Here is a 14,673-nt window from a genome sequence, read left to right on the forward strand (position 1 = left end):
GCACTGTGTTGTGTGACCTGTTATTGTCCCCAGCACAAGACTCACCTGTGTAATGATCACACAGTTTAATATGCCACACCTGTCAAGATAAACACTCACTAACAGATGTAAACAAATTTGTGCACAAAATGAGAAATATGCTTGTTTTGCATATGGAACATTTGTGATATTTTATTTCATCTCATGAAACATCAGACCAGCAATTTACATGTAAACTGAACAAAAAATTCACCAGAGTCCTAACTAGCAGACGCAAGAACGCCCACATGCAGGAACACCATGAATTACAGGCCGCAATGACACCCCTCTCTCCAGATTCAAATACGTGTACTTGGCATGGAAGAGAAAATACTGTCAAACCGATGCTGCACGGTAGCAAGTAACCTAAAATAGATTAACATATATTAGAAAGAAAAAAAAAATGTTTATTTTTAATCATCCAGGTACCTGAGGAAATATACACTGCTCAAAAAAATAAAGGGAACACTTAAACAACACAATGTAACTCCAAGTCAGTCACACTTCTGTGAAATCAAACTGTCCACTTAGGAAGCAACACTGATTGACAATACATTTCACATGCTGTTGTGCAAATGGAATAGACAAAAGGTGGAAATTATAGGCAATTAGCAAGACACCCCCAATAAAGGAGTGGTTCTGCAGGTGGTGACCACAGACCACTTCTCAGTTCCTATGCTTCCTGGCTGATGTTTTGGTCACTTTTGAATGCTGGCGGTGCTTTCACTCTAGTGGTAGCATGAGACGGAGTCTACAACCCACACAAGTGGCTCGGGTAGTGCAGCTCATCCAGGATGGCACATCAATGCGAGCTGTGGCAAGAAGGTTTGCTGTGTCTGTCAGCGTAGTGTCCAGAGCATGGAGGCGCTACCAGGAGACAGGCCAGTACATCAGGAGACGTGGAGGAGGCCGTAGGAGGGCAACAACCCAGCAGCAGGACCGCTACCTCCGCCTTTGTGCAAGGAGGAGCACTGCCAGAGCCCTGCAAAATGACCTCCAGCAGGCCACAAATGTGCATGTGTCTGCTCAAACGGTCTCAGAAGAGGTCTGAGGATCTCATCATCGGTACCGGGTGGTAGTGAGGCTGCCTCTGGCGTCCACAGGTGGAGGGTTGTGCGGTCCCACAAAGAAACGCCACCCCACACCGTGACTAGCGCACCGTTTGGCAGGTTATGCCAGAGAACGTCGCAAGCATTGGCAGAACGTTCGCCACTGGCGTCTCCTGTGCTCTGTCACAGTATGACAGCAGGTTCACACTGAGCACAGTGAGCACCTGCTGACAGACTGTGACAGAGTACTGGAGACGCCAGTGGCGAACGTTCTGCTGCCTGCAACATCCTCCAGCATGACCTGTTTGGCGGTGGGTTAGTCATGGTGTGGGGTGGCATTTCTTTGTGGGGCCGCACAGCCCTCCATGTGCTCGCCAGAGGTAGCCTGACTGCCATTAGGTACCGAGATGAGATCCTCAGACCCCTTGTGAGACCATATGAGCTGACACATGCACATTTGTGGCCTGCTGGAGGTCATTTTGCAGGGCTCTGGCAGTGCTCCTCCTTGCACAAAGGCGGAGGTAGCGGTCCTGCTGCTGGGTTGTTGCCCTCCTACGGCCTCCTCCACGTCTCCTGATGTACTGGCCTGTCTCCTGGTAGCGCCTCCATGCTCTGGACACTACGCTGACAGACACAGCAAACCTTCTTGCCACAGCTCGCATTGATGTGCCATCCTGGATGAGCTGCACTACCCGAGCCACTTGTGTGGGTTGTAGACTCCGTCTCATGCTACCACTAGAGTGAAAGCACCGCCAGCATTCAAAAGTGACCAAAACATCAGCCAGGAAGCATAGGAACTGAGAAGTGGTCTGTGGTCACCACCTGCAGAACCACTCCTTTATTGGGGGTGTCTTGCTAATTGCCTATAATTTCCACCTTTTGTCTATTCCATTTGCACAACAGCATGTGAAATGTATTGTCAATCAGTGTTGCTTCCTAAGTGGACAGTTTGATTTCACAGAAGTGTGACTGACTTGGAGTTACATTGTGTTGTTTAAGTGTTCCCTTTATTTTTTTGAGCAGTGTATGTAGTGAAAGCCACCTGCCTCTGCGCATAAGATATATTTAACTAGGCAAGTCAGTTAAGGACAAATTCTTATTTACAACGACTGCCTACTGTGAAGTATGGTTTTGTTCTCTTTTTAACAAAAATATATGCCTTATAGAAATAGGACATGTTAATCACAAAACATAGCGTGACTGCTGAATAACAAGAAAACAGGAACTGAGCAGTGTAGCCACCGACGAATCAGCTCAAGCTTCACAACAAACACTTCCGGATATCTGGATCCTGTGAGCTGTGAGGCTGGGACCAGCCTGGGCACCACCGATAGGCTAGCAAGTTTAAACCACGCTAAGCCTACTGTGACAGGCCAACTCTAAAGTTGGAACTACATCTGTCACAGTATAAAAGAAGATGTCTGTACTATTTCAGTCAGTTCCCTGCATTACCCTGCATGGTGATACAGTGAACCCGTATATATGAAAATTGCATTTACCATTCTGAGCTTATGTTAAATAAAAATACTTGAAGTATATTCGGTGACTCTGAATCACATTTTAGCCTGATACCAGATTCGATTGACGCAACCTTTTACACTACTCCGGCCAAACCCGGATGACGCTGGGCTAATTGTGCGCCGCCCATATTTCCCAATCACGACCGGATGTGATGCAGCCTGGATCCCTTGCCAGTCCCATCAAAGTTATACACTATCTTCCTACCATCTGTCGTCCCTTCATTCATGTCTCTCCTTGTTTTTAAATTTAAACAAAAAAACTAAATTCAGTTGAAGCCAATTCACTTGTCATTGGTCCAAAGGGGAGCTGACATTTACAGGCCTAGTCTGACATTAGGGAACCACACATTCAGCCAGGGAGGCAGACTGCTAGCTCGCTATCTTACAAGTGGGGAAATAACACATCGCTAGCTTACAAGTGGGGAAATAACACATCGCTAGCTATAGCCTATTTGTAATCAACCTGTACTCATAACTGTCTGTATTTATTTAATCTCACCGAGGTTTTGCATTCTCTCCCTGCAGATCGCTGGCTTCTCCGTCCAGGTGCTATTCTCCATCGCCTGCAACTTTGTCTTTATCCTTGAACTTTGATTTTGTTCCTGCACCATTTCCACTCGAAGAGCAGCATAGGTTTCTCCCATTAGTTGACAGATGTCTTGCAAGGCTGTTGCTGTCAAAATTGCCATAATGGAGGCAACACGACAATGAAAGGCGAGTTCGACAGACATGGCTACAAACATTAAGGAGATGATGCATGTGATGTGACTGAATCAGTGTGAGTCCTCTCTCAAAACCCATTGGAGGAAAAAGCCAGAGTTCTCGCCACTGACATTCTCCTCCAATTGGTTTTGAGGAGAACGGACGCGAGGTGTAAGCGCCTGAGATTCTCCCAGTGAGAACGAAATTACTGGAGTAGTTGAGTTGGGGTTGAAAGTTGCGCCAGTGACAGCGTAAATAGTAGTTTATCTGCCGCCTTCATTTTATCAGCTATCAATATTTGTAAAATAACCATGTCAAGATATCACGTTAACAGATTTACCCCACCTCACAAAAAAAATCTCAATTTGAAAAACCCTTAAAAGGAAAGCTGTAACTGGTTCAACTGATAAGTCAGAAAGATCTATCAATTTCATCATTTTGATTTACATTGCTTCTACAACCAACCCTTTCTGTCCAGATTCAAGTGTGTGTGATCGCGGGCCGTTACTGCATGTGTGCATTCCAGCATGTGGCTTGTGTTTAAGTGACACTTATAATATTCCGGATTTACCCGTATAGCTCCGCATTGACATGATTGGTTGATGTAGGTGGGGGCGGGAAGTCCTGTATAAACAAACTCACTTCCTGCACAGGAACCCCGCCTCCAGCCTGTGTACCTGGAGTCCTAGCTTAAACATAGAAGTGTAAAGAGGGGTTCCTGCAGATACAAACACCCACATGCAGGAAGACCCCGAATTGCAGGCCGCAATTACACCCTTCTCTCCAGATTCAAATAAGTTTTATTGGCATGAAAGGAAAAATCCAAGCTGCATGTAACAAAATTCAGCCTAAAATAAATTTACATGAGGATTAGAATCAAATAATTGCTTAAAAAGATCATCCAGGTGCCTGAGGAACGATGTGCAGTGAAGCCCACCCCTCTGCGCATATGTAATCCCCTGCCACTCCCGTCTAATTCCAGTCCCGTAGCTGTTCTACACACTATTTCCCCACTCTCCATTGGCCCTTTATTCATGTGTAAATGTTTTGTACTTTATAAAACAACTTCATTCAGTTGAAGCCATTTAACTTGTCATCTTCAGTGGGGACAAAAAGGGAGCAGCCATTTTCAGGCAGGCGTGGGCTGTGCTTCCTCGACTTCTATAGGAACACGTCGTTTTTGACATAGTTACTGTGATCGTTGCTCAACTTAGTCTGTGGGACCTGAACTTGAACCACCTAGGGCACTCATATCTGTCTTTAAGTCACTGTCAGTAGAAGGCTGTGCTCCCTGAACTACCATGGCAGTATCATGATCAGAGCATGGCTGCTCCAACTTTAGAGGGTGTTTTTCAAGCTGGTACTGACTTTTAAATCCAGTGTGTCTGAGCTGATGCATTGTGAACAGAGATTTGAGCCTAAATACCTTGCCACAGACATCACAGGTATAGTGCTTCTTTTTGTGTATTACCAGGTGACTGCGCATGCTACTTTTAGTCGCCCAAGTTTTTCCACATATTTCACAGGTGTACCGTATCATTTCACTCCTTATGGGTGCCTCAGAACTCTCAACTGACCCAAACTGACCCTCTAGGTCCTTTGACTCAAGTTGTTTGTTGATAGGATCTTCAACAAAGGACTCGTGTGTGTCATGATCCCTGCGCTCATTTTTCCCCCTGTGAGTGCGCTCATGCCTGATTAACCATTTGATGTGCGTGAACACTTTTCCACACACAGAGCATCTGAGTTTATAGTGGACAGTCTGGTACACCATTAGAGGGTGTTTTTCCAGCTGGTGTTGTTTGAGATGGTACTGCCTTTGAAAGTCCTCGTTGCACTCTGAGCAGCTGAAGGGCCGGTCTCCCTTGTAAACAATGCAATCATGTGTGTCGCGATCCTGGCGCTCCTTGAACGTCTCGCCACAGTCTGAACACCAATAGTTTTTTCCAGTGTGACCACGCTCATGCGTATCGCGAGATGTGGCCTGCCGGAAGGTTTTTCCGCACACAGAGCAACTGTAGATGATCCCTGTGTAGTGATTGGAGCGCTTGTGACTGGTCAAGAAGTCTTGACGCTTGAATTTCTCACCACAGATATCACAGCTAAAGAGCAGCCCTGTGTGCTTTATCATGTGACTTGTCATTGTGCCTTTCTTGGTCTCAATCTTACCACATACTTCACACGTGTACATTTTTATATTATTACATTTCTTCTTTGTGGGTGCCGCTACATCCTCAGCTGACACCAGCAACGGACTCTGTTCTCTCTTGAAGTCGTCGAGTCCAAGTTCTCTGGATCCCCCAGAGGCTGGACTTCTCTCGTCCTCATCACTTTCTCCCCCGATATTCTGGTTGGCCTTGTGAGTCTCTGGAATCCACTCGCCATAACCTGGAAAGGAAGTCACCAACAATACATTTCAGTGACCCATCATATTGGCCAATACAGAAGCTATAATTGTTTCAAAGAAGAGTATAGCTCATGCTGCAGAGCTTGTATGAGCTTTATATATTTAACATAGATTACAATAACTTTAACTGACCTAGAAACTCCATGTCATCATCCTCCTGTTTTATGACCAGTGGTACTGGCAATGTCTCCACCCCCTTCCAAAAGACAATGAACATCATTAACTGATCAGCCTTTACTAAACTTGTAGGTCATACATAAACAGTTACACCTTTCTGTGGGTTACATAACTTTTTTTATTTATTTACAATGCAAGGGGAATTACATGATTTGGGTGTCATGTCATATGTTGAACACAAATACACTGCTCAAAAAAATAAAGGGAACACTTAAACAACACAATGTAACTCCAAGTCAATCACACTTCTGTGAAATCAAACTGTCCACTTAGGAAGCAACACTGATTGACAATAAATTTCACATGCTGTTGTGCAAATGGAATAGACAAAAGGTGGAAATTATAGGCAATTAGTAAGACACCCCCAAAAAAGGAATGGTTCTGCAGGTGGTGACCACAGACCACTTCTCAGTTCCTATGCTTCCTGGCTAATGTTTTGGTCACTTTTGAATGCTGGCGGTGCTCTCACTCTAGTGGTAACATGAGACGGAGTCTACAACCCACACAAGTGGCTCAGGTAGTGCAGTTCATCCAGGATGGCACATCAATGCGAGCTGTGGCAAAAAGGTTTGCTGTGTCTGTCAGCGTAGTGTCCAGAGCATGGAGGCGCTACCAGGAGACAGGCCAGTACATCAGGAGACGTGGAGGAGGCCGTAGGAGGGCAACAACCCAGCAGCAGGACCGCTACCTCCGCCTTTGTGCAAGGAGGTGCACTGCCAGAGCCCTGCAAAATGACCTCCAGCAGGCCACAAATGTGCATGTGTCTGCTCAAACGGTCAGAAACAGACTCCATGAGGGTGGTATGAGGGCCCGACGTCCACAGGTGGGGGTTGGGCTTACAGCCCAACACCGTGCAGGACGTTTGGCATTTGCCAGAGAACACCAAGATTGGCAAATTCGCCACTGGCGCCCTGTGCTCTTCACAGATGAAAGCAGGTTCACACTGAGCACATGTGACAGACGTGACAGAGTCTGGAGACGCCGTGGAGAACGTTCTGCTGCCTGCAACATCCTCCAGCATGACCGGTTTGGCGGTGGGTCAGTCATGGTGTAGGGTGGCATTTCTTTGTGGGGCCGCACAGCCCTCCATGTGCTCGCCAGAGGTAGCCTGACTGCCATTAGGTACCGAGATGAGATCCTCAGACCCCTTGTGAGACCATATGCTGACACATGCACATTTGTGGCCTGCTGGAGGTCATTTTGCAGGGCTCTGGCAGTGCACCTCCTTGCACAAAGGCGGAGGTAGCGGTCCTGCTGCTGGGTTGTTGCCCTCCTACGGCCTCCTCCACGTCTCCTGATGTACTGGCCTGTCTCCTGGTAGCGCCTCCATGCTCTGGACACTACGCTGACAGACACAGCAAACCTTTTTGCCACAGCTCGCATTGATGTGCCATCCTGGATGAACTGCACTACCTGAGCCACTTGTGTGGGTTGTAGACTCCGTCTCATGCTACCACTAGAGTGAAAGCACCGCCAGCATTCAAAAGTGACCAAAACATCAGCCAGGAAGCATAGGAACTGAGAAGTGGTCTGTGGTCACCACCTGCAGAAGCATTCCTTTTTTGGGGGTGTCTTACTAATTGCCTATAATTTCCACCTTTTGTCTATTCCATTTGCACAACAGCATGTGAAATGTATTGTCAATCAGTGTTGCTTCCTAAGTGGACAGTTTGATTTCACAGAAGTGTGATTGACTTGGAGTTACATTGTGTTGTTTAAGTGTTCCCTTTATTTTTTTGAGCAGTGTACATTTCTTTGGAAGGGCATGTTTTATACTAGCTGTGCTGCGCTGACCACACCGAGAAGCAGCCCAGCTGGTAGGAGACACAGCTGGAGTCGCACAAAATGTCATATTTAACATTGCGGATACAGTTCGGAATTACACTTACATGTGTATAACATCTAAAGACATGCATCACTATACTGAGAGCGTTGTCGTTTCTAATATTCCGTATTTCTGTCTTTTTTTTAAGCCTTTGTTCATTTTTTTCCTGTGCCCCTACAACTGCTGAACGAGCAGGAGCGGGGTAAGGTTCTCAAAAACAAGTGAGAATAAAGTGTCTGGACACTTCTATAACATGCATCGAAAAGAGTGATTTTGTTCAAATAAAGTGAACTTTCACCTTTACAGGAAAACCATTGTGGAAACAGACCTAAAACGTTTAATCTGTAGCCTAGATGATATATAGCGTTTATTTAGTTGTCATATTTAGTTACAGGCCTGCTATATTGGACGTGTAACTTTTGCTGGGCGTGAGACGCTCACGTGGTTTTCAATTAAACCTGTGTGTAAACAGCGCGGCTCTGAGAGACATATTTACCCTTAAAAGAATCAACTGCCAAACCACAAGCGTAACTCACCATGTCTGTTGTCTGACTAAGGACCTGTGATTGCCCTTCTCCCACTGGTACCAGTGATGGCGGACTTTTATCTTCCACAGTAGGATCACGTTCTTGCCAAATACCATTGGCCATTGGAAGTTTCTCAAACCTGGTGGGGGAGTAAACATACAAATATAGATGTATTTTTTCTGAAAATGTGTTTCAACACAAAATAGGGATAACGAGGCTCAGATTTCATAACAATAATGGAAATATGCCATCACTCATGGGATAGCTGTTTATCCCAAAAATATATTGTGTTTGCTATATAGTACCTTTCACTAAGGAAATATGAGCTAAGCAATAGGCCCATTACTGGTTATCAGACTAAACTCCACTTCCTGGTGGAGGAAGTTAATCTTTCACCATGGAGTAGAGTTTAGTCCGCTAACTACAAGCCAGAATTGGAGCCAGGACGCCCGTCCGTCAGACACGCGACTGCTAGCTAGCCATCCTCTCCGCTCCGGAAGATATGACGACAAAAGCTTCCTGCAGACAAATAACCTATACGCATAATAGCTAATTTAGCGAGTCATTACACACCGGGTGTTTTACGGCTGTCCGTGCAGTTCGCTGGTTTCTCCTTCCCGATTATATTCTCCATCACCTGCGACTTTGTCGATCTTTGGTTTTGTTCATGCAACATTTCTACTCGAAGAGCAGCACAAGTTTCTCCCATAAATTGACAAATGTCTTGCAAGGCTTTTTCTGTCAAACGTTTCTAAAATGGTGGCAACACGAGAACGAAAAGCGAGTTCGACAGACATGGCTAATTTAACCTGGTAAATGTTAGCTAGTGTGCTAGAATGAAATGACCGTGGAGCCAAATCTGTTATAAATTAAAACCAAACCCCTCTGTCTGTGGTGGAACCTCTGAATTGCGGGTGCCCGTTTGGTTCCGGGCAGCTGACGAGGTTGCCCCGGTGATATACCGTAAACACTCTTATCTGCCTCAATTTTCACCAACTGTTTGAATATTTGTGTTAATACATGCAAAATAATAAAATTAAACGATATAACAGCTTGACACATCTTTATTCCTCTCAGAAAGCAAGAACATATTGGGATGACAAAACAAAAAATAATACTATTACTGTAACCCCTGATGAGTCAAGGAAAATCTAATTTCCTTCATTTTGATCAACTGTTCTTCCACAACCCATGCTGTCCAGATAAAAATAAAAGATATACACGAAAAAGAAAAAATCCAATATTGCTAAAGCAATACAATATTCAAAACAATACACAATTGCAGGTAACACAATACACCCTAAAATCAAATAAGACCGGTGTTATACTGATGGTTTCACAGGTGGTTGGTAGCACCTTAATTGTGGAGGATGGGCTCGTGGTAATGGCAGCAAATTACATGCTATTATGAGCCATCCTCCCCTCAGACTCCTCTGGATGGTTTGACAGGACTGATGGTTTGTTTGCAAAGCTGATGGTTGTGGTTAGATGGAGTAGGCCTATCGCTCCATCTAGTTGTCCCGACAGGCTAAACCTAACTATACCTAACTATACCTTTTCCTAACCTTAACCTCATTCTCCTAACCTGCTACATTAGTCTTTCTAACCTGCTAATTAATTAGATCCTCCATTACAGCAACACTGGCGGCTTCAGAGCGAAGTGAAATCACATAAGGCACAGAGTTATTGAATGGGTGCAATTTCACACAAAATAATGGCGGGTGCCTGATTATAGACCATGTGCATTTATGGCAGATTTCGAGCCATGACACATGTAAAAGATGTAATATTTCACAAAAGAAAATGTGCAACTTGTTACAGAGGTTTATATCTTGTAAAACAGGGGGATTTGTTTAGAATTTCATGCTCGTTTTATTATTTAAGTGGAACATGAATTGCATCATTCAAGTCACAAGTGTGTTCTAAATTGATGGGTTTATCGATCCCTTTGCCTGGCTACCCCAACACCACACCCACAAAAGTTTATTCTCTATAATGAGTTTGGATTTGAGGCCTTGCAGATTATTTCTAGAACGGGAACACAACTGTTCTGATTGGTCCAAGAAACCAATTGGTGAGAATCTCCCCTTTCCACAGTGGAGTCACATTAGTTTGTAGCCAAAACAGTTCGGACGCTACAAACAGAAGTGGTACTGACTTCAGACGTGTCTCATGAGGCTTGTGGACGGTTATAGAGTAAAACGTAGACCACCATCGTGTTCGGGAGAGTCTCATCTTTCCATAGGCCAAACCTTTTGTACGCTACAGCCGTTTTCATGATAAACCCATTTTCAGGATGTGTCATGGTCTGACCTACACTGCTGTAGCTCGGCCACCTTCCACTGCAGATGTGGAAGGCCGCCATAGCCGGATGCGGTGTATTGAGACAGTCCATGAAAAAAATAATATATATATTTTTTTAATGGACTGACCAATGTAGAGATTTTCAAATACATGCAACTTAAAAGTTTAATATCAAGAAATTTATATTTGAAATATTTTTGGACATCAGAACATCTTGAGGGAAGCCTATTGGAGTCAGAAAATTATATTCATATGATAGGTAAGCTATTCAAAACTTTGCAGAGAGCCTATCCAACTGACAAACTCTTAGAAAAAAATATTAACTATTGGAACCAAGAACTGAGCGGTCAAACAGAAATGGATCCAATCGTTTTTTCCACCATTCATTTTTCCCATTGGAGATTTTAGAAACACTTAAAATAAGGACTGTGTTTTGTGTAGGCTTACCCTGTGACGTTTTGATAGGTGTAGATCCCTCTAGGACAAGGTGGCTTATCAATATATTCACCCCCCCCAAATGAAATGCTAATTAGTTGCTAATGTGTATCAAACTACAAATACCATGATCTGGAATGCCGAATCAAGGCAAAGGTAAGAATCTCTAGAATAACTATCTAATGTTAGCTAAACGTAGTAATGAATAATATTTTTGAAATTGACAATCCATACCTTCTGGGAATGCTATAAAGTCCAAAAGTTACAGGCGGAATTAGAAAGTTTGCTGTCAGAAGTATTATAATGTAAATAAATGTACCTTTAATCCATCTGTCTGCATATTTCAAGCCATGGAATACGAGAGTGCAGTGAGATGGACGATATTTTTCTCGCCAATCATCTTAAAAACGTAAATACATAAACTGTAAATCAACCAATCCTCCATCGTTAACAATGGAAAGGTCAAATGGTTTATTATCTAAATGTTGAACATGGAGAGAGACAAAATGGTGCAGTTTGAGGCAGGCGCTGAGGAGGGGGTTGTGAGCAGTTAGATCTGGGCACGGTGATGTTGTGGATGTTCGTGGTGTGTCTTTTGTATGGTAAAAAAATTAAACTATGTATCATGACCGGGATGTGGCTGGTCCACCATTAGAGAGTGTTTTTCGAGCTGGTGTTGTTTGAGATGGTACTGTCTTTCAAAGTCCTCATTGCACTCTGAGCATCTGAAGGGCCGGTCTCCCTTGTAAACAATGCACTCGTGCGTATCGCGATCCTGGCGTTCCTTGAACGTCTTGCCACATCCAGAGCACCAGTAGTCTTCTCCAATGTGTTTACGTTCATGGTTGTCGCGCGATTTAGGATATACAAACATCATTCCACACACACAGCAACTGCAGGGTTTTTCTCTTTTCTCCTCAACAGTCTGCTCCACCATTAGAGAGTGTTTTTCCAGCTTGTGTCTTTTGAGATGGTACTGCCTTTGAAAGGCTTCACTGCACTCGGAACAGCTGAAGGGACGTTCTCCTTTGTAATCAATGCACTCGTGCGCGTCACGATCCCTGAACATCTCGCCACAGTCGGAGCACCAATAGTTTTTCCCAGCGTGACCACGCTCATGCGTGTCACGAGATGTGGCCTGCAGGAAGGTTTTTTCACACAAAGAGCAACTGTAGGTTTTCACTGTGTGTTTGGATCGCTGGTGCCTGGTCAAGAAATTCTGAAACTTGAATTTCTCACCACAGATATCGCAGCTAAAGGGCAGCCCTGTGTGTGTTATCATGTGACTTGTCATTCTGCGTTTTTTTCTCTCAGTCTTTCCACATATTTCACAGCTGTACCTTTTTTTACATTTCTTCTTCGTGGGTGCCGGCGCATCCTCAGCTGACACCAGCAACGGACTCTGTTCTCTCTTGAAGTCGTCGAGTCCAAGTTTTCTGGATCCCCCAGAGGCTGGACTTCTGTCTGGCTCATCACTTTCTCCTGTGATATTCTGGTTGGCCTTGTGAGTGTCTGGAATCTCCTTGCCATAACCTGGAAAGGAAGTCACCAACAATATATTTCACAGGGATATTTCTCAGTGGCAAATACAGAAGCTAAGAATAACTCATGCTGCAGAGTTGTGCTTTTTGTATTGAACATATATTAAAATAATAGCGTCAACTGACCTTGAGACTCCATGTCGCCATCATCCATTTCCTCCTGTTTTATGACAGGTGGTGCAGGCCATGTCTCCGCCCCCTTCCAAAAGACAACCAATGCTGTTACTAAACTGATCATACAGCAACAATTACACCAACACTAGCATTTGTTTTATTGTTTTTATTACAAAAACAGGGGGAATGACACCAAAATAATGGAATATGTTGAACACAAATTATGGAATATATTTTAGACAAATGTCTTCAGAAGGGCATTTATGTTTAAATGAGAATCCTTGGGAGCCCTAAACGTTTTATCATCTGTAGACTAGACAGTATAGAGCTTGCCTAGGTGTCATTCAAAGCATTATTACTTGCAGTTACAGGCCTGCTACACAGGACTTGAAACGTTTGCATGGTTTTCAATGACATCTGGCTAGGCGTAGTCAGTGCAGCTCTGAGACATATCTAAATCGACAGCCAAACGACAAGCTAAACTCACCATGTCTGTCATCTGACCAAAAGCCTGTGATGGCTGTTCTTCCTCTGGTACAAGTGATGGTGGACCTTCGTCTTCCACAGTAGGATCACCTTCTAGCCAAAGACCATTGGCCTCTTGTTCATTGAGGATTTGCTCCACGACTGGGAAGTCTCTCAAACCTGTTGGGGAAGCTAACATACAAATACAGATAAAAAAAAAAATGTGTTCAACACAAAACTGGGTTATCGAGGCTCAGATTTCCCAAACATAGTGGGCATATGCAATCATCACTCATGGCAGGATGGCGTAACTATGTTTTTCTGAGAACTAGGTTGCATTTGCTATAGCTACGTTTCACTGAGGAGGTGATAGCATAGTAATCCGCCTACTAACGTTACTGGCAACAGACTGTTACCAAGGTTACTCCATGGACAGTCAGAAATAAGTTGCTGTAAAAAAAGATGCAAGTATTTTCCAGCCAGAATTGTGAATACAATGTTAATTTAACATACTTTACCGGTTGGCCTGTCCATTGGTCCTTTTAGCAGTAGGAAGTGGAAAGTGTTAACCCGACTTTTTGCTGCACCAGTAGGTTCTGTTGCTTGTATTTTCCATCTCCTGACGCATTTCACGTGATGCACAATATGTAAACAATAGGCGAACGTTGTCAACCAGAGCGCATTCCCTCTTAATCAACTGGACGTGTTTGTGAAATTTACCAGGTGATTGCGTGGGACAATGTTTGGTCTGTGCTTCGGTTAATCTCGGCCATCCATTGTTGAAATATTGTGTAAGTGGCGTGCGAATTGCGTTTGCATTGAAAATACGAACCAGAAAGACAAAACGAGATACAGACCAGCGTATTGTCTCAGATTACCTCCAACGTAGGACAACAATCAGCAGACAACTGGTAAAATAAAGTTTATTCTACAGTCTGACTTGTGATGGGACTGTTAGCAAAAAGTGAGCCTAACGTTACATGTTAGAGACGAGAGAGAAGCCTCCCGGAATCGTTGAGGCTAGTTACTGTCCAGACTTGGAGCTAGAGCGTCCCCCAGACAGGCGACTATTAGATATCCTCTTCGACCGGGAGATGTGTAACGTTAGTTACTGTAGGCTTCAAGTGAGTAAGTGACATGGCTAGCTAGCTAATTGTAGGCAAGCTTCCTACAGACACAGCCTATACGCATAACCAACGTAGTTTGGTTATGACTCACCTGGTTTTTGAATCATCTCCATGCAGTTCGCTGGCTTCTCCTTCTCGATGTTATTTTCAATCGCCTGTAACTTTATCGATCTTTGGTTTTGTTCATGCAACATTTCCACTCGAAGAGCAGCATAAGTTTCTCCCATAAGTTGACAGATGTCTTGCACGGCTTTTTCTGTCAAAGTTTCCATAATGGAGGCAACACGAGAACCAAAAGCGAGTTCGAAAGACATGGCTACAAAATTCATTAACCACGCTAATTTTGCAGTGTTAAATTACTGTTGGAGCGTTTGAATTGCTGATGGCCGTTCGGTTCCGGACAACTGACGAGGTTGCACCGGTGATATACCGTAAACACTCGTTTATCTGCCTCCTCAATTT

At 44.1% G+C, this 14,673-nt stretch overlaps 1 protein-coding gene across 3 annotated transcripts; it reads right to left on the bottom strand.

Moving 5' to 3' along the window:
• Positions 1–4,071: 4,071 nt before the first annotated feature.
• LOC139579292 (zinc finger protein interacting with ribonucleoprotein K-like) lies at positions 4,072–14,638 on the bottom strand. Of its 3 annotated transcripts, XM_071407845.1 has the most exons (8): positions 14,303–14,630; positions 13,603–13,703; positions 13,107–13,276; positions 12,632–12,704; positions 12,305–12,497; positions 8,235–8,364; positions 5,829–5,892; positions 4,072–5,677 (listed from the first exon to the last, which is right to left on the bottom strand). In XM_071407845.1, the coding sequence occupies exons 2-8, from the start codon at positions 13,616–13,618 to the stop codon at positions 4,500–4,502; spliced, it is 1,824 nt and encodes a 607-aa protein (XP_071263946.1). In that variant the 5' UTR covers positions 13,619–13,703; positions 14,303–14,630; the 3' UTR covers positions 4,072–4,499. The 3 variants fall into 3 exon arrangements, with proteins under 3 accessions (XP_071263946.1, XP_071263945.1, XP_071263947.1); XM_071407844.1 differs by lacking the exon at positions 13,603–13,703 and having other exon boundaries at positions 14,303–14,638; XM_071407846.1 differs by having other exon boundaries at positions 13,598–14,630.
• Positions 14,639–14,673: the final 35 nt, after the last annotated feature.

This window comes from Salvelinus alpinus, chromosome 6 (genome assembly GCF_045679555.1).
Source record: "Salvelinus alpinus chromosome 6, SLU_Salpinus.1, whole genome shotgun sequence".
Taxonomy (NCBI): Eukaryota; Metazoa; Chordata; class Actinopteri; order Salmoniformes; family Salmonidae; genus Salvelinus; species Salvelinus alpinus.

What these genes read in the sequence shown, in the direction of transcription:
- LOC139579292 (XM_071407844.1), bottom strand. Translation starts at nt 14,540, where the DNA reads ATGAATTTTGTAGCCATGTCTTTCGAACTCGCTTTTGGTTCTCGTGTT. An exon ending in TTGGTCAGATGACAGACATG is followed by an intron (nt 12,705 to 13,106) that starts GTGAGTTTAGCT and finishes GTCTTTTGGAAG; the next exon opens with GGGGCGGAGACATGGCCTGC. An exon ending in TTAGTCAGACAACAGACATG is followed by an intron (nt 5,893 to 8,234) that starts GTGAGTTACGCT and finishes GTCTTTTGGAAG; the next exon opens with GGGGTGGAGACATTGCCAGT.